Consider the following 18,030-nt stretch of genomic DNA (forward strand, 5'->3'; position numbering starts at 1 on the left):
GGCAGTACTTTGAGGGTGTCACACACAGGTGTGTCACAGGCTGCAGCTGCAGGAGAGCAGGGACAGAGCTCTGGCCATGCAGGAAAACCAGAGACAAGGTGTTGTACCTTGGAGCACCTTGGGGTACCCTGGAGTCACAGCCCTGTGTCACAGCCCTGGGTGCTCAGTTTATAGGAAAAGGTAAGAAATGCAATGATGCCCAGCAAGGTGATCTGTGTCGAAGGATTTATTATATATCAGGGAGAGAGGGGGAAAAGGAGAAAGGAAAAGAGGGAGAGAAGGAAAAGATTCCTTGCATTCCAGAAACGTAGCCAGAGGCACCTGGCAGTGATTAGTGCAAAGGTTCACCAAACTTCAGATAGAGTCTGTCTTACAGAAAAGTCCAAAGGAGTGAACGGTGTAACTGTTTCCTGAGCATGTGCTGACAGAAATTCCCCTAGGGCAAGACCCAGAACAGAAACACGTGGCCAGAGATTGGGCCCTATCCAGGGACCTGATTAGCAGAGCTTTACACATCATTTTTAATATTATGGGAAGAGATGAAAATCCGTGTTAACTTTTTTTCCCATTAAAAAAAAAATAATCTCCTGGTCCTGGAACTGAATTGGACTTTCTCACAATATCAGTGACTATGGTGCTTAGGGGAGAGATTTTATGAATGAACTGGTTGGAGTGCTGGGTTTTATGGGAGAACCTCTTCTCATGGAAACTCTCAGTTCCTGTAAGTGGCTACAGAGCTGCACTTCAGATAAAATGTGGAGCTGCTTTGGTTTGTGCTTCTTACTCTGGTGCTTTATTTGCTATTTATCTTTATGTTAATCTGAGTTAAGTCATGATTCTCAAAAGTCACAATTTTTCAATCTGGCCATAGTGCTGTGCATGTTACAGAACAGTCTTATAACCCAAAATATACAAAAAATGATTTGACATAAAGGACAGATGTTTTTCAGCCTGGATTTGGTCCCGTTTCCACTGAACTTAATGGGATATGGGTTGAGGTTCTTTGTCTGGCTGAGGAATCTGCCAATCAAGCCATCACACCATTAAAAAAAACCAGACCCAGACAGTTTTCATATTGGAAACATCTCCATCTTACATATTTCCATTTGCAGTTATACTTCATTCCTATTTATAATTCAAAAATCTTATTTAAAATTCATTTTTATTATTTTTCAATTTTCAGTTGTTCCACTCAGTATTTACTAAGTATACTGTATGTAGTGTTTGGCAATCAAGGTCTAGTCAAGCCCTCTTATCTTAAAGAAGCTTTATAATTCCTTATTCTGTTAATTTGTCCTGGAACTGCTATTGAACAAAGAGAGGGGTGATTTATTTCTTCCTCAAGCTAAGCACTGTGGGTATATAGAAAACACCTATCCAGACATTGTGATGGAAATCTCAGAACAACTCAGGTCCATCTGTATTTATATTTTGGTTCTTTATGTTGCACTGATACTGGAACAGGAAATTTAGTGTGCATTGGGAGAATACAGAGATCCTTAAACACCCATGCTTGCTTGGGGAGGCTGAGAGTGCAGACAGGATCAATAATTCTGAAGCAAAGTCATGGTGCTTGTAGGTGTTTTCTGTAGGTCACTGCTGGCTCATGGCATACACAGGTAGCTCCCTCACACAGGCCTTACTTACAATTTAATATAAACTTCCACCATCCAAAATTTATTCCTAAAGTGTGGTCACAAGAAATTTTATAAAAAGTTTCAGTGGGATTTCTGGTTGAGATTCCTCACTTAGAAAGTGAGAGGAAGATCAATCTTTTCTATGTTTTGACCTAATTTTCCCTTTTTAAAAGTCCTTCTGTTAGGACCAAGATTCCTGTGTATTTCCATTGATGTGACAAATGCTTTCCAGTGGAGCTGAGGAACTGGTTTGTTGTCCATGACTGCCACTTGGTTTCATGATTCTTTGTGGGTAGAATCCCACTGACTGCAGGAGTTCTGTGGGAAGGGCTGTGGAGCTGGGCCTTTTCAGGCAGTGTTGGTGCAGAAATGTGCACAGTGCCACAGACAAGGTGGTTACTGAGTTAGGCTCAGTTATTCCCAAAGCTTCCTTTTGGTTCTGTGTGTGAATCACACAGGATTGTTCTGAGTAGTGCTTTTCCTTGATTGCCTGCTGATGCCTCCTCAGGGGAAGTGTTGGCCCTGCAATCCCAGCTCCCTCAGACAGGAATTCCATCTCCAGCTCCATCCTGCAGTGCTGCTCCAGGGGGAACTGGAGAAGGCCCCAGTGCCTGGTCAGTCACCCTGAGCTGTGGGGAGAGAAGAGAGCAGAATTCCTCTCCTCCTCCACGGGCGATCACTTTACATCCTGAAGCACAAGATGTGATTACCCCTCGCTTAGCATGGAAATGTTGGTTTTGGCCATTAAATTATTCAGTCCCTTGGTAAAAAAATAGGTATTTTGTTTGATTCCGTGGCTCCTGTGGCTGTGAATGGCACAGGCCAGGGCATGCTGTGTGAGCAAAATGTTCCTTTTGTTTCCAGCCAAGCTCCTTCTCTCCGTGGTGTCCTGTTGCTCCTGTGTCTTGGACAGGGTGGAGAGGAGGCTCCCCCATCACACCCTTGTATGGCCCTCAACAGAAATACTCCATAGAGCCAGGAGCCCTCAAATGTAATGAATTAAGGAAGGATATGGATATTTTTTTTTCATGCCTGTGAGAGTATTTATATCTTTTTACATACAGCTATATATAGGCACAGATATATATTAAAAGGCCCCAAAGGAGCTGCAAATTTACTGAATTATGCAAGTTACAATTAAGGTAAAATATATGGTATATATTTATTATTACTTTCCAAACCAAAGCAAACTGTGGTTGTAGTACAGTATTAACAGGAAATGTGCAGGCTATTAGTTATTGAAACACACATGCCTGAGCTGCTGCCTGGGAATTTTAGTGTATCCAGCTGAGTTCCTGCTGTAAGTCTTTCAGTGTTTCATCTTCCACACAGAAGGCATCACCTTTTAGGCTCTAATGCATTATCTGTTTAATTTGTATCAGGAATGATTCCTCCTCTTTTAACAACCTGAGTATAACAGCAACCAAATTAGTAGGCAGATACTCAGGAGAGAATTAAAAACACAGCACTGGACATTGGACAGTTTGGCTGATGAAAATCTCTCCTTGAGTGTGCCAGAGCACATTCACACATGCACACACGCACACACGGTAATATTTTAGGGACCAGCTTGAGCCGTAGGGATTGTGATGAATTTTTTAAGGACATAGATCTCCATATTGGCCACTTGTGCTAACATAGCCAGATTTTTCTGCTGAGCAAAGTTCTTTCCTAGCTGAAAACTGCCTGAAGCTCCAGGAAACATGCTGAATTCCTTGTTGGGAGAGCTTGAGCAGAACGTAGCAGATTTTTATGGTGAGCTGCTCAGCTCTGTGAAAGTCTCTTGATGCAGAGGAGGCAGCGATGCTCAAGTGTTCCTTGGAGCTGTCAGGGTTTCAGCTCATGTTCCTGCTCCTAGGATACAGCTGCCCACAGCCAGCAATGTTTGCTGAGCAGCCCCAGCACTGGGAGAGCCATGCCCAGAGAGCAGCGAGCTGGCAGCTCCACACACTGCTCAGCATTCCCAGCTGGAGCAGGGCCTGCACCCCTCTGGCCTTGCAGGGGACCTCTCCACCCCTCAACACTCGTCTCAAAGGTTTCAAGGCACAAACCCTGTTGAGCTCACACACAGGAAAAACAGGAATGCAAGATAGTGAGCAGGGACAAGCACTGCTTTAAAAATAACAATAAAAACTTAAATTCTTCTCCCTTGCTTAAGATTTAAGTAGCCTCTGGGAGTAGTTAAGCTGGGTAGGGAAGCTGGGATTTTCAGTATTCCCACAGCTGGATACCTAAGTGTACCATTTTTGTTGGACAAAGCAGCATGATTGCACAGAATTTAGAAACACGATGGCCCATCCTAACAAAGCACTGGGAGCAGCCCGGCAGGTCTCCATGGGGTGCTGCGTTTCCCAGCAGTAGCCGGGACAAGACATTCCAAAAGCAGGCAGAGGAAACCCAACACAGGCAGTTGCAGAGGACTCGCTCCCCAGCAGCATTTCCCTCCCCTATTCACAGTGGTTTCTGGCTCATCCCGGCACTGGTTTCTGGCTAATGCCAGCATTGGAGTTTTTAGTACATCTTTTGTTTCTCTTTTAAATGTGTGTGTGGTCATTACCCATATAAATGTCACTATCATGAGCCCTTTAGCTATTATCTTTCCAACGAAAACAACTGCAATCTTTTTAATCTCCTTTCAGATAGAAGCATTTCCAGGCCTCTGAGAGCGCTGCTGGCGGGTGGGGGCGATGTCCCTGTGGCTGTGAGCCGGAGCAGGGGCTCCAGGCTCCAGGGAGCGTTTGGCCCTGAGCTGGGAGGAGCACACGGAGCCCCGGCATCCCCGGTCCTTTTCTGGCACCTCTGCAGCCTTTTCCAAACCACAACAAATAGGATCTTTTTCTCCTTACATCTTGGCTCCTTTAATTTGACAGTAGCCCTCTTTGTTTTACATATTACTGATCAGCACTTACTGGAGAGAGTGTCTTTCTTGCAAAAGAAAATTGTTTTCTGTGACAGTGTTCACAGGGGTCCGAGGATGAGGGAAGAAACAAGGATCTGACTCCATGTTTCAGAAGGCCCGATTTATTATTTTATGATATATACTATATTAAAACTATACTAAAAGAATAGAAGAAAGGATTTCATCAGAAGGCTAGCTAAGAATAGAAAAGGAAAGAATGATAACAAAGGTTTGTGTCTCGGACAGAAAGTCCAAGCCAGCTGGGCTGTGATTGGCCATTAATTAGAAACAACCACATGAGACCAATCCCAGATGCACCTGTTGCATTCCACAGCAGCAGATAACCATTGTTTACATTTTGTTCCTGAGGCCTCACGGCTTCTCAGGAGGAAAAATTCTAAGGAAAGGATTTTCCATAAAAGATGTCAGTGACAGTTTTCTAGTTTAACTTGAAAATAAATATCTTTGCCTTCACCCATTTAACAACACTAGTTTAATTCCTCAGTTCAGTTTGGAGAGATTCAGTCTTTGTAATTTATATTATCAATCTTGCTTCCTTGTTTTGGGAGAAGGAATTGTCTGAGCATAGGATGGGCTTGGATTGGTTGATTTAAACCCCTTCTAATATTTACAGTGTCACTGTGACAGCTTTTGGCAGTGTTCCTGTGCCTCTCATGTTAAATTTGGTTAAGCTGTTGTCACCATTTATTCACAGTTCCCCTCTGTGTACCTCTTGCACACTCTCATGCAGTGCTTAGCCCTCATTGGAGCACATCCTCGCTCCCAGGGCCAGTTCAACTGCTCCAAGAAGCCATCGTGTGAAATGATGCTTTATGGTGTTTGAACAGCTTGTGCAGGGGTAGAGGAAGACACCAGTGAGAGATTGGCGTTTTTATTTAGTTAATTTTTGTCTGCCACCAACAGTTTGTGCTCAGTATTTTTTTCCAGCTTGGTGACATCTATTACAACCTGCAGAGGTTGTTTTATATTTTTTCCTCGGGTTCTGTAGCTGGGAAGTTTCCACAGGGTGGCTCTCAGACAGTGAGGTGGATTTTGCAGCATCTGAAGGTTCTGGTGCTGCTCAGAGAGGTCCTTCTGAGGTTTAGCAGAAGCTCTGGAGGCAGCAGAGAGGGTGTTGAGAGCTCCCGGTGCTGCCTGTGCTGTCTGACAGGGCACCGCTGGGCTGTGGGGCGCAGGGCCCTGTCACAGCTGTGGGAGATCCACTCTGCTCATCTGCACAGTGAAACTGATGCTGTTCTTTGCCTTGGCTGCAGCTTGACCCTGTTACAGCTATGAAGGCACTTAAACAATTCACTTGCATTTACCCATTCTAGCTACATTTCCCACTTCTGTTTCTAGACACGTATCTCACCTCACAAAGATCCATATCAAATGGAGCTGTGTTTAGTTGCTCACTGAGGAGTGGTGTCATTTTGATCTATCTGGCATTTATGGCAAGTGCAGGAAGTCAGTGTGAAGGAACAGAATTCCTTGTCTAACTCTCTTGCCTCCTAGCAAATATCTGCAGGTAGCACTGCATTGTTGTCCTTTTTTTCAATATTTGTCCCTGCAAAACAGACTTCTCTATAGTTTGGCCATTATAGAAAAAGTTCATACAAGTATTTCATTTTGCCATATTATGATGTGATATGTGAAGTTTTTCTGTATTTTCTTTTTCTAGGCTTGCTCCCAACGTAATCTCTCCACTTGTCAGCCCCCTGAAAGCTTTAGTTCCACCTTCCCTCTTGCAGAAACACGGCTCTCCATCATCCCACAGCCAGTCACCCACCGGGCAGCAGTTTTCTGGGATACCAAATGCACCGTACACCCCATTTCCCAACCAGTCTGTACAGCAGGGATCTCAAGGTAACTCTTCCCTCTTTTTGTTTCTTGCAGCTTTTCTAATTTCTAGCTGGAGAGAAATTATTTATTTTGCTTTTTTGTATTTGGCTAATAGCGTCAGCATTTCAGTGGGCACTTCAGTTTTTAAATTGGATTGATGTACATGCAGGTGTGAATTTTAAGGCAGGTCCATGCTGTGATATGTCATCATAATGGGCAAGGCTGAACCAACAGCAGATTTATTGCATTTATTCAGGTGCTTCAGTAGAAGGCTGCTGGCCATGTACTTCCCCTGCCTGGTCACCAAGCCTGGAGCCATCCAGTCCCAGAACACATGGGCTGCTCCATGCACTCATAGTGATGCACAAGACATGGCATTAGACAAAGAAAGCAAACATTTTTTCATTTATTATTTGGAAGTTTGGCTTGTTTTACATCATACAGTAACATGTAAATGCACTCTGTACAACTGTGGAGTGCCTGTGGGACTTGAGGACAGGAAGGGGAGCAGTAAGCAGCTGTCCCACAGCTTAATTTAAAACATTTTTTGTTCTGAATTACTCAGCCTTTTTAATTGCAAGCTTACATACCTATTCTGGAGTTCTGCTGTGGGAACTAATTAATGTTCCTGAAATTTTTGAGGCACAAATTAGCAAGAGATATTATTATCACAGATTCTTCCAGTAACAGGAGCTTGCATATTTCAGAAATCTGTTATACAATCCAGATGGTGAGCTGCTAAAATATGGTAAATATTCCCAATAAAGAAGTGTGCAGGACATCTGTCTGCTTGCAAGAGCCTGAGCACAAAGCCCTGAGCAGCTCCCAGCTGGGATGGGGTTGGGTATCCCAGCAGTTCCCTCTGCCCCTCGTTCTCTGAGCAGTGTTTTTGCTCTTTGCTTGGAAAGGCTCAGTCTGAAAAGTTAAAGCGTATTACATTTAATGATTTGTGCTGAAGGAAAAACTAACTCAACCTGATGCTCAACAGATTATTCAATTTAAAAAGATTAACTCTGTAAGGGAGAAGTGGCAGATTTATGATAGCATATAATGATATATGATTATGTTGCTATAATGAGCTAAATAACTACAAGCCACAAGAGGAAAGTTTAGCAGCTCATTACTACGGCAGAAACAAATGCATAGACAGAACAAGTTTTGAACCACTTAAATAAATTGACTTTATTCCTTAAGAAAACCACATTTCCTTTTGAATGAATTGTTGCTTTCTAAGTGTTATGTCATGTGGTTTTGAAAAAGCAATAATTTTCCACTTTGGCCAAATGTTGAAGTATTATTATAAATTAATTATGGAAATGGTCATTCCAAAATCAGTTTTGATTAGCAGCCTTTGAAACCAATTATCTGTAACCTGTACTTAGCTGTACTTGCTCTACTTTTTTTTTTTTTTTTTTTGCCTCTCAGTTCATTAATAGCACATTTTCTAATGGAATCCGTAATAATTTGGGGGTTTTGAATTTTTGCCAAAAAAAGGTACGCCACATAAACTTAGTGTAGAACCAGGCATCTGTACAGAAGCACATAAACAGTGTGGATGTGGAGTTTTTAGGAGATGGCAGCTTCATCAGGCTGGTAGCAGAAATATTGATAATGAAAGAACAAGCTGACATTATTTATATGTTTTAACCTAGCTGTAGTAAGATCACATGGAAATCATTACATGCTGAAAGAATTTGGCAGGCAATGGAATCCTGTAGTTATTTATACCTGACATGATTTCTTGTCAGAAATTTTATGGAATTTGAAAAGCTGAGATTTATTTGCAAATACATGTAAATGACATGACATAACAAGATGGCATTTAATAGCCATATTCCAATTATTTGCTCATTACATCATTGGTTTTAAAGCTGCTTGAAGTTTTCTAGGCTGTGCCTTAGAGAAGCAGAGGCAGCCAGTGCACTGTGTGAAGTGGCTAAGTGCAGCTTTTCTGCCACAAATTATTTCAAAGCAAAATTTTAACTAAATGTTATGTTTGGAACTCAGTTTATTCCTTTATGAACTGTTATATTTCTACATCTACTGTACATAAAACATTTAACAGTGATCATTTAAACTGACAGGGCATTTAGTAAATTCTTCACTTGAAAATAACCTCAGAAAATTCTTGATTTAAATCAAAACTGAAGGAAAACCTGAAATCCATGTGGCCAAAAAAATATTGGTGAAACACTTATTGCCAAGTTGGTACTACAGATTTGCACTCCAGAAGGAGCAGGGATGTCTGCACTGGACCAGCCTTCTTGCTTACTTTGTATTTTAACCCCTGAAGGGAGTCTTTTTTAAGAACTTGTAAAAAATGCTCCCTGTTTAGTTTAATCAACCATATGTGGTTGTTAACCCAACGCTTGGTTTTGGGATTTCAATCATATTTTAATTCCCCATATTTTCTCATGTGAAGCATTTAAAGAAATGTAAAGGAACCACAACTAAATGCAATGAACCTAAAGGGTCAGAAATCCCATTTTTAGTGTGATGCTTTGTTCTATCTGACTTGTGTTCCTGCTGCACCCTTTCCCTCCCTCATCCCATGTATTTTCTTTAGTTTCATTCCTGCATTTATCCCACCTTGCAGGCAGGTTGGAACAGGGAGGGTGCATTTCTCTGTATTTCTCTGTGAAGCACTTGGCAGGAATCAGCTCCTGGTGAAGTCAGCAGTGCAGAAGCACCAGGATTTTCCTACACCCCTCTCTCCACTGGGTGGTTCCAGGAACACTTTTCCCTCTGCCTTCTCAGACTATCTCACAGTGATGCTGAGGGATAAACGCTGCAATCCAAAAGAGGATTTCATTGCTCATGGCAGTTCTTTTCCAGGCTGATTCTGAGGCAGTTCTCTGCTTCAGGTATTTCCAGACAGTGTAACTTAAAACACTGCAAAATAACCTTTTCCCACAGGTCTTGGGAAAACCCTGGATCTGACTGGTTTCAATCCAGTTCTGTCATGCTTGGCTGCTCTCTGCTTTTCTAAGCCACTGTGCCAGCTCTGTAGATCATGAAGATTTTTAATTGATGTAACAAAGGCAAGCCTGGGAGCACAAGGGAAGGACAGCAGAGAAAATACACGTCATGCCTTCCCTAGAAGTGATGTCTGTAGCAGACATTCTGGAAAAGGCTCTCTTTTTTTTTTTTTTTTTCTCTAGCAATGCACCTAAGTGTTCTCTGCAACCAGTTGAGCCTCCTTTGAAGCCAAGTGTCTCTTTTTTCCACTGCTCATCTCAAAAGGATGTATTTTTAGAAGGCTTACAGCAAGGAGTTTGTTTTGTAAACAGAAAGGATAAGTTTCAAAGCCAATCAATAACTCACTGTACCTAAAACCACATCAAAGGAGGGCTGTGCTACCTCTCATAAGAGCTCCTTGGTTCTTTGAGCCAGACTCTCCAGCAGTACATAGAGGTGGCTGGCTGTTTGTTCCAGGGAAGGACATGCATCATTTAATGCTCAGCTTTCCACATTTTTGGGCTGCCTTTGCCATAGCTGCAAGTATGAGCAGCCTTGGTACAGAGTGTGTAGTGTCTTTATCTAAGAGTCATCCATTAGGACTTCCCTAATTGTGGACATCAGCAGTTTAGGTATTTTGTAGTGGATCATATGTTCTCAAGAAATTAAGCATCTAATCCTTGCATATTCTGCCAAAGCACATACTGAACTGGGAACCTTCAGAGCAAATCTTTCACCACTCAATGAATTGATTACATTTCTACTCAAGAATTGCCACACTTGGCCTTGTTTATTGCTAACTTAGGAAATATGAAGTGAGCAGACCCCGAGCTTTGCCTGGTATTGTCTGCTTGGTCAGACTTTGGTAGTAGAGGAAAAACACAGAGAAATGTGGGAGATCTTACTGAGCAGGAGAGAGCTTGCACACTGCAGGAATTGTAAGGGTGTCCAAGCTCACAATCCACCCCACACAGCCCCAGCTGCTCTGGGGACAGGCCCAGGATTTGATTTCTGAACAAACAGACTGAAGAGCAGCACGGGCAGCCCAGCAGGGCGGCTCTCTGCTGTGAGTGGGGCTGAGCTGTCAGCTGGAAATGGGGAAACGTGGCTGGGACTGGGATTCACTGAGCTGCCCCGAGCTTCTGCACGAGTTCCTGAGGAAATGTTTCACTCTCTGCAAGACTGAGGGAAAAAAGACAACAACTCTGTATTTTTTCTAGCAATTAGAGGAAAAACCTGAAGCACGTCCTGCTAGACTTTAAGCTTAATTTGGTTGACTTCAGTTGCATTTAAGGGTAGGAGAATCGTTCCAGAGAAGGCAGGAAAAGGGGCAGCTGATAGGAATGTGCAGTTAGTGTGCATTGCACCCAGAATAAGGAAGAGTTTATTGAGGCAAGAGGAAAGAAGAGAATTAAATCAGGCCATGGTTGGTTAAATATTGTGATGTACTTTGAGATCATCCTTCTGGGAACAAATTCCAATTTTTTAGGATGTTGGAACAAATTATAAATTGCAAAATTCCTTTTTCAGCAATTCATTTGTCCTTTACTGTTAGATGTCTTCTTTTGTTGTCTGCAACTCATTCACAACTTCTGATGGCAAAACCCAAACTGCTGGGTACTGATAATACAATACCTGGGGAAAAACCCCAGGATCTAAGAATGTTGGGTATGTGGAAGATGAAAGTCAAACATACCCCAAAAGTAGAATGACTGAGGCAAGCAGAGACCACACAGATCTATCTCAGCCCTTTCCAGAAGCAGAAGAACCTCTGGTTGAACTCAGTCTTCACCTGACAACTATCTGGAGTCAGTCCTGCACTTCCTAGGTCATTGCCTGCACACTGTGATCCCCTGTGTCCAGTGAAGGGGGGTTCATTTGGATCAAGGACAGTCTGGGAAAGAAGTCTGAGGAACCTGTGAAGGTGTTCTGGACAAACAGTGCTGTCTCCAGCAGTGCACAGCACACACTGGATGGCAAAAGACTTAACTGAAAACAAAGCAGTGCTATTTATTTAAATATTGCATTATTGTATTTAAATTAACAGTGATTCATTACAGAGACATTCCCTTAGGAGCTGAGCATCCTGGACCTGATGCAGTGGAGGGGTCACTGCTTACCTTGGATCCAAGGGTGCTGCTGACTGTGTTCAGCTGATCTATTGCTTGAAATGAAGCCCATCCTTGAGATTTTTGCTTGATGGGGATCACAGTCCACAGCACCTTGTGTGACTGAGTCTGATGCAGCTCTTCTGTAACTGCACTTTACAGAACAGCATGATCATTTTTCAAAGTTAAAGCTGTGGAAATAAGCCCCCCAACAGTAAGGAAATGCTGTGACAGAACTGCAGGATTGAATTGTGTGCAATATCTGCTTTCAGGTTACCAAGGCAGCTTTCACTCCATACAGAACTGTTTCCACTACGGAGATTGCTACAGAACAATGGACCAGTCTGTCAGCAGTGATGTGCTCACAGGGGAATCCCATTGCTTCAATCCTCTGAGGCAGAATGGCTATCACATACTCAATGCACCTTTAGCTTCAACAGGTAATTTATTCCACCTATAAGGAATTATCCATCTGATATTTGCAGCAGGAGGGGCAAAGAACGCATTTTATTTTCAGTGTTATGACAAAAACATGTTTGTATAAAAAACAGCCCTGAAATTAATTTTCATCTGTAAAAACTCCAGAAGGAAAGCAAATTGGTTTTTTTAAAATCCTGCTGTATTTGACTGATGGACAGAGTCTCTTCCATTCTGCTGGATCCCATAGGCAACACCCACCTTCAGGAGAGCTGGCAAGGCACTGCCTGCATTTTTTGTGTGGTCTGTTCAGTGCACATTTCAGGTGTGCTCAGGAAGGCTTTTATAATCAGGTCAAAGTTATAATGGCTGCATTACTCTAGTATGTCAATATTTTAGTATTCTTTTTTTCTGTCTTTAAGATTAATAATAGACAGAATTGCTGAAATCAAACAAAACATGAGTATTGTCAGAGCCATAAAGTACAAGCATTTGCTGCAATCTTACATATCTGCAAGAAAGTTCTCTTCATGTCTGCACTCAGGAGGGCACCTCGGTTAAGGGCAATACTGAAAACATATGTTTAAGTGCTTTTTGAATTGGGGCCTGAGTCAGACCACAAAATTAGAGTTGACTTTCCTGTTTGTTTTGTATTAAAGGAGACTCTGTTCAGAGCAAGTGTGCACGCATTTGTCTGCTGTTCCATTCTGGGAAGTGCATGCATCAGTAACCAACACAAGGGAAACATTTAAGATGAAGTTTCAACTTCAACTTTGAATTCTTTAGTGTTACTCATAAGTTTGATGTTACTAAAACATAGGGTTTTTTCATGTTAACATCAAATTTCAAGCTTAGATTGACAGCCTGCAATATTTAAAGAACAGACTAAATAAACTTTCCAAAAGAAATTGTAGCAGTAAAGAATAATACTGTGGCAAGACACCAACTTCAACAACAGTTGATTTTTCTGTCTGGGCCTAAACTATCATGAAATGTTTCTGTTTAGTATTTTTGTTTTTAGAGTGGTTATTGAGGCATGCAAATACTTAAAAGGCTGAAACATAAACATGTATGAAATATATATATCTCATCTCATCTTTTAGTGTGTAAAATAGAACCATTCAGATTTGCAAGATTCATCAAGGCTATGCATTAATTTTTTTTCAGGCTTTTATAGCACCATTAATATTAAATGAGATCTCATCTCACAGGAATGCCCAATGTGACTGGCAAACAGCTGTTCCATGAATCACATTAACAGTCAATAAATTTTTATTTTCTGTTCAGGACTTTGGATAGTTTACTCTATCTGGAATCTAATGATTTCTGGGGTGTATGCTTATCTTGGGTTTTATCCATCTGTGGTTCTGTATCCACCCTGTATACAGGCTCATCAAATAGAAATTAACATAACATAAACACTCACAAAACTTATCAAAATACTGGTCACTCCACTTGGCCCGACACAGATAAACATGCTGAGGTCATCCTCCAGAACCTCTGGACATTCACTGTGTGCCAGATTTCTGCAGACAGCAGAATCTTGATCTGTAAACCAACAGTAAATTACTAAGTCATAGGAAAATGCAGAAATGTAAGTAAGTAGAGAATTTGATCTCAAATATTAAAACACACATAACAGTAAAATAGTCACAATGAAGTGGACAGGTTTTCCTGCAGTGAAATGAACATGTGCATGTGGGCCTTGGCTGGCCAGTTGCAAAAGCAGGCATAGGGGTCATAATGGGAAATTTTCATGTCCTCTGGCTAGGCAATAAATGCTGTAGCATCTGGTAGAATGGCAAACCTGCTCCTCTCCACAGGGATGTGCAGCTCAGGAGGTTGTAATAGCTGTGGAAGTTTGGCATTATGAAAGAAGGACAGAGAATTCTCCCCTACTGCCGTGGCTTTCTGGTAGCCTGGCAAGCAGCAACCAGCTTGGGCAGTGGGCTCTGGTGGGCTGAGGTTCACTATTGCTCTTTCCACATGTCCTGTGAGCCTGACCTGCCCCAGCCAAGCTTCCTCAGACCTGCACTATGTGGAGAGCCAATAAATGCAGGATCCAGATTTCTTCTACATCCTAAGAGCAGCTGGGAGACACATGGAATATTTTTTTCAAAGTGCTATTAAAAGGAAAAACCCAAACCAAGAGGGCTGCATCACTTCTAGTGCACACTTAGTAGGATCATTGCCCACTCATTGTTTTGATGTCCTGCTCAGATAATGACTGAGTCCCAAGAGAGCCCTGCTCTGATTCTTGCACTTCACTTGCCAGTGCACAGCTTTGCCCAGAAATGAATGGGAGCACCAGCCATGATGACTCAAACACCCCCTGAAAACTGAGCCTGTGCTGGCCAGGCTCTGATGCTGAGCACCATTGTCCTTCCATTGCCACCGTGCTGTGCTGTGCTGTGCTGTGGGCCCCAGGCTGTGCCCCCTCCTCTCGTGCCCTGGCACTAACTCGTGTCCCTGTCCTTGTCCCTCCTGCAGGCTACGAGGGGATCTCTGAAGCCCAGTGTGTCTCTGAAGACATGGTCTCAAACGGAACGGATGAAAATGGATTCTTCCAGAACAGTGCCTTTGATCACTGCTTGAATCACATTCCTTCCATCTACACAGATACCTAAGAGCAGTGCTGGCCTTGTTTCCTTTATTATACCTATAACTGCGTATGTAATAACAAAGGTGTTGTTCAGTACTTTTATTTAGTCTGTATCCCTATATGTGCTCATTTAAATGAACACCTCACATTTACCAAACCATTTTATACATGAATAGTCTGTATAAGATAATATTGGAACCTGTTCCTTTGCTGTGGCACTTTGAAATTCATGCTTTAAGGGAATGAGGAGCATTTCAAGCAGCTTGTTTTGTAAGTTCTCTCAGTAAAGTGTAAATGTAAGTTATATAATAAACTTGTAAAGAAGATGTTTTCCTTCCTGGAAAGTATGCTTCAATTTGAGAATGTTGTTCCCTTTAATCAGTTTTCATTTAACTTGTTGGTTCAGTCTTCCCTTTTTTCTTTTTTTTTTTTTTTAACTAAAAGGATTTTTTTAATCAGAGACCTCATGTATATAAAGATCTACATTTGCTCAGCTGGTTTTGTATTTTCAGTTTTACAAGAAAGCATTAAAAACTGGAAACAAGTGTACTGTCATTTCTTAACACCATCGGGCTCCCTGATACTGCATTTTTAACATGCCTGAGAGGGATTTTAACAAAGCAGTGACATCTCAGTCACAGTGACATTACAACAGCCCACATGTATGTGAGGAAAACCAAGGGGCTTCCAGTGCAACAGGGTCCCCTGCAGCAGTTGGTTCCCTGTCACTGTGGCTGCAGTTCCCAGCATAGCGAGGATTCCTGGGAAGGATAAATCCTGCACAGGGCCAGGTGCCCCAGGGTGTGCCCAGCAGCTCTGTCAGAGCTGAGCTCCTGGAGTGTCCCACGGTGCTCCAGAACAGTCAGAGAAAACTAACTGGAAAAAACAGTTCTCATTGACAAAGCACTGCCAGTTGGGCTTACTGAGGGCTGTCCAGTCCCTGCATCAATCCATGTCTGTTCACTTACAGAGGCTGCCATAGGGCACCACGGAAAAGCCCAAGCTGGGTTGAACCCAGTCTGTGGCCAAGGATGGCACTGTCCTTTTTGCATCTCTTCCCTCCCCAGAAATGGGACACAGCTCAAGTCCCACAGCTCAGGTCCCTCATGCGCCCGTGTCCCAGGACCCCCAGCTTTGCTGATCAGGATCCCTGGTGTCCCTGTGCCTCCCCTCTGCCCCTGCAGCCTCTGCAAACGCAGAAATTCCCCCCGTGCCAGGGCTGATCCAGGGTAGCCACGGAGCCTGCACGGTGCACTTGTTTCTCCAGGGCCTGGCTGCACCTTGTTAGTGCATGTGAAGAGGCCTCTGTATCCAATTTAGCTTTCTGTCCAGAAATTAGAATGAAACTTAGACATTCAGGAAGTTTTAGTCACTGCAGAACAAGGTTCCTGGGGTTACATGACCCGACCCCCCCGTTCTAGCAAGGGTTCCTGAAGCTCTCAGGCTCCCCAGGACACCCAGTGCCAGCTGCAAACCCATTAATTGTGGTCAGGCAGCTGTGGCAGCACTGACTCATCACTGCTCTCCTGGAACCCAAATGCAGAAAGGCCCCAAATTGTGCTCTAAGCCTACACACGTGGCTTTGCTTCTGATCACGGCCACATTTGGCTTTCTGTCCTGTTTGTTTATTCTGGTGCCTCAGAGTTGGGGTTTTTTTTGGTCTCAGACATAAGTGGGCAGAACTCTCTCCCAGAACATTAAATAAGGAGGCAGGTAGCTTAACAACTGCCAAGCAGGAAGAACTGGGGCTTCTGAAGGAAGACACAGAAAAATATCCCAAGCCCAACAAAGCTGTAATGTCTGAGACAAAAATCAAAATAATTCCTGTGCTGCAATTAGTTGGAAACACAAAAAGGAAATCGTGACTTAAAAACAAGATTAATTCAATTTCCTAAAAATTAAATAAATTCTTCTAAAAACAACTTTTTTTTTGCTAAAAATATAAACCAACCAATCCTAAACATATTTGATCAATTACAAAAATTCTTATGTCACAACAACCAGGCTGTTCAAAACCACACAATGATTCACAAAGGTTTGGGAAACTTAAAGCATAGCAGCTGGGGTGATGATTTAATTCCACAATCTGTGTGAATCAGGTTTTCTGTAAATTAAAAGGATAGAGTCAGAGAAATGCAAAGGCACTTGTTTGAGTCTGTATGGTTTGGAAAGTTATCCATAATAAAGCCAGTAAAATACACAATAGTACAAGTTAATGGTTACTCGTGTGCTGTGTACCTTATTATTTCCTTTTATTACATGTAAGTAGGGAAGTGTCTCATGTAAGCTTTTCCTAAAGACACAAAGAAACCTTTCAATGGAATTTATTGCTTGGCAAGTTTCTCATTGTGGTGCTGTAAAAACCCCAACAGCTAATATGTATAATAACTGGGGTAAGGCTTTATATATAATAGTAGAAAATTATTACCCTGTGGAATTAAAATGGAACTGCTGGTTCCAGTTGACTGTCAGATACTTTTTCAATCTAAGTAACAGAATTCAACTAATAAATTACAACACTACTTGAAAAATAGCCACAAATAATTTCCCCAGTGAATGCAAGCCCCAGTTACCCCTGTGCATGTACTCTGTGTATGCAGGATGCTTTAGGAACAACTGAAATAAGATGACCTTCAGTGGCTGATCAAGCTGGGAGAGAGAAAATTAATTTCAAGTTGACACTGAAACAGCAAAGGCACTTCTCTGCACTCTCCACCAGCTGGGCTGGAAGCCAAACATTCAGCAGGACTTCAAAGCTTTTAATATAATCAAGCTCAGGCTTTTCATTATATAGAAAACCAAAATGCTTGTTCTGTTCCCATCCTGCTGCAGCACCTCACAAGCTCCAGAGTGATGGAGCACCTCTGCCGTGCTCCAGAGGGGCCTTAGCAGGTGATGAGCTGATGAGATGTGCACAAGAATCCCAGGAAAACACCTCTGTGATCACTGAGCCCAACGTGTGGCATTTAATGACAAAATACCAGGGATGCAATGCCCTCATTCTGATGTGGGGCACGGGAATGGTCCAGCCCCAAGGCTCAGGTGTGCAGCAGGAATGACAACATTCTGCTCAGGGCTCGGATGTGCTCCCAGGGACAGGACACAGGCACTGAGGGCATTGTTCTCCCATCATCATCTCTGCTTACCTGCATGTTTCCACAGGAACTGCCTGTGGAAAGGCTCCTCTGTTTCTGAGACTGTCCTTTCAACTGGATGCATTTTCTACGTGGTAAAAGTCCAAAAAGCCAAATTCCAGAGTGCATTAAGAGCACCGGTTTGATACTGCAATAGCTCTGAGTTACGCAAGCAGTGCAAAAAAACCCCAGTGCTTAAAACAACAACCAAGTATGTGAAAATAAACAGTGACTGTAAATTGAATTTAAATTGCATAAGAGAAAAAGATTTCAATGGGTTTTGTTATGATCTTATTAAGACCTACACGATTTTAGTTCAGCTCTCCAGTAATGTATTTGTATTAAATTAGGTCAGTGCAACTGAAGATGAAAAAATAGCCAGCCTATATAATTTAATTCACTGACAGCACAAAGCCATTGGAATATTCCCTCC

The 18,030-nt window shown here is 42.5% G+C and overlaps 1 protein-coding gene and 1 long non-coding RNA gene across 5 annotated transcripts in view; one reads left to right on the forward strand and one right to left on the reverse strand.

The window, feature by feature from the left end:
• Window positions 1-16,041, forward strand: part of GLIS1 (GLIS family zinc finger 1) — a 178,305-nt gene extending 162,264 nt beyond the window's left edge. For 3 of the 4 annotated variants that reach the window (XM_074545769.1, XM_074545772.1, XM_074545770.1), the window contains exons 9-11: window positions 6,218-6,402; window positions 11,717-11,884; window positions 14,352-16,040. In XM_074545769.1, the coding sequence (XP_074401870.1) occupies window positions 6,218-6,402; window positions 11,717-11,884; window positions 14,352-14,488 (490 nt within the window). In that variant the 3' untranslated portion in view covers window positions 14,489-16,040. Of the gene's footprint in view, window positions 1-6,217; window positions 6,403-11,716; window positions 11,885-14,351 lie in introns of all 4 variants that reach the window. The other variant, XM_074545771.1, reaches the window with a different exon arrangement.
• On the reverse strand, window positions 11,904-17,687 carry LOC141729826 (uncharacterized). The gene is made up of 2 exons (XR_012581264.1): window positions 17,610-17,687; window positions 11,904-13,409 (listed from the first exon to the last, which is right to left on the reverse strand). It is a non-coding gene; the product is annotated as an uncharacterized LOC141729826 (long non-coding RNA).
• Between the last annotated feature and the right edge of the window lie 343 nt (window positions 17,688-18,030).

This window comes from Zonotrichia albicollis, chromosome 8 (genome assembly GCF_047830755.1).
Source record: "Zonotrichia albicollis isolate bZonAlb1 chromosome 8, bZonAlb1.hap1, whole genome shotgun sequence".
NCBI lineage: Eukaryota > Metazoa > Chordata > Aves > Passeriformes > Passerellidae > Zonotrichia > Zonotrichia albicollis.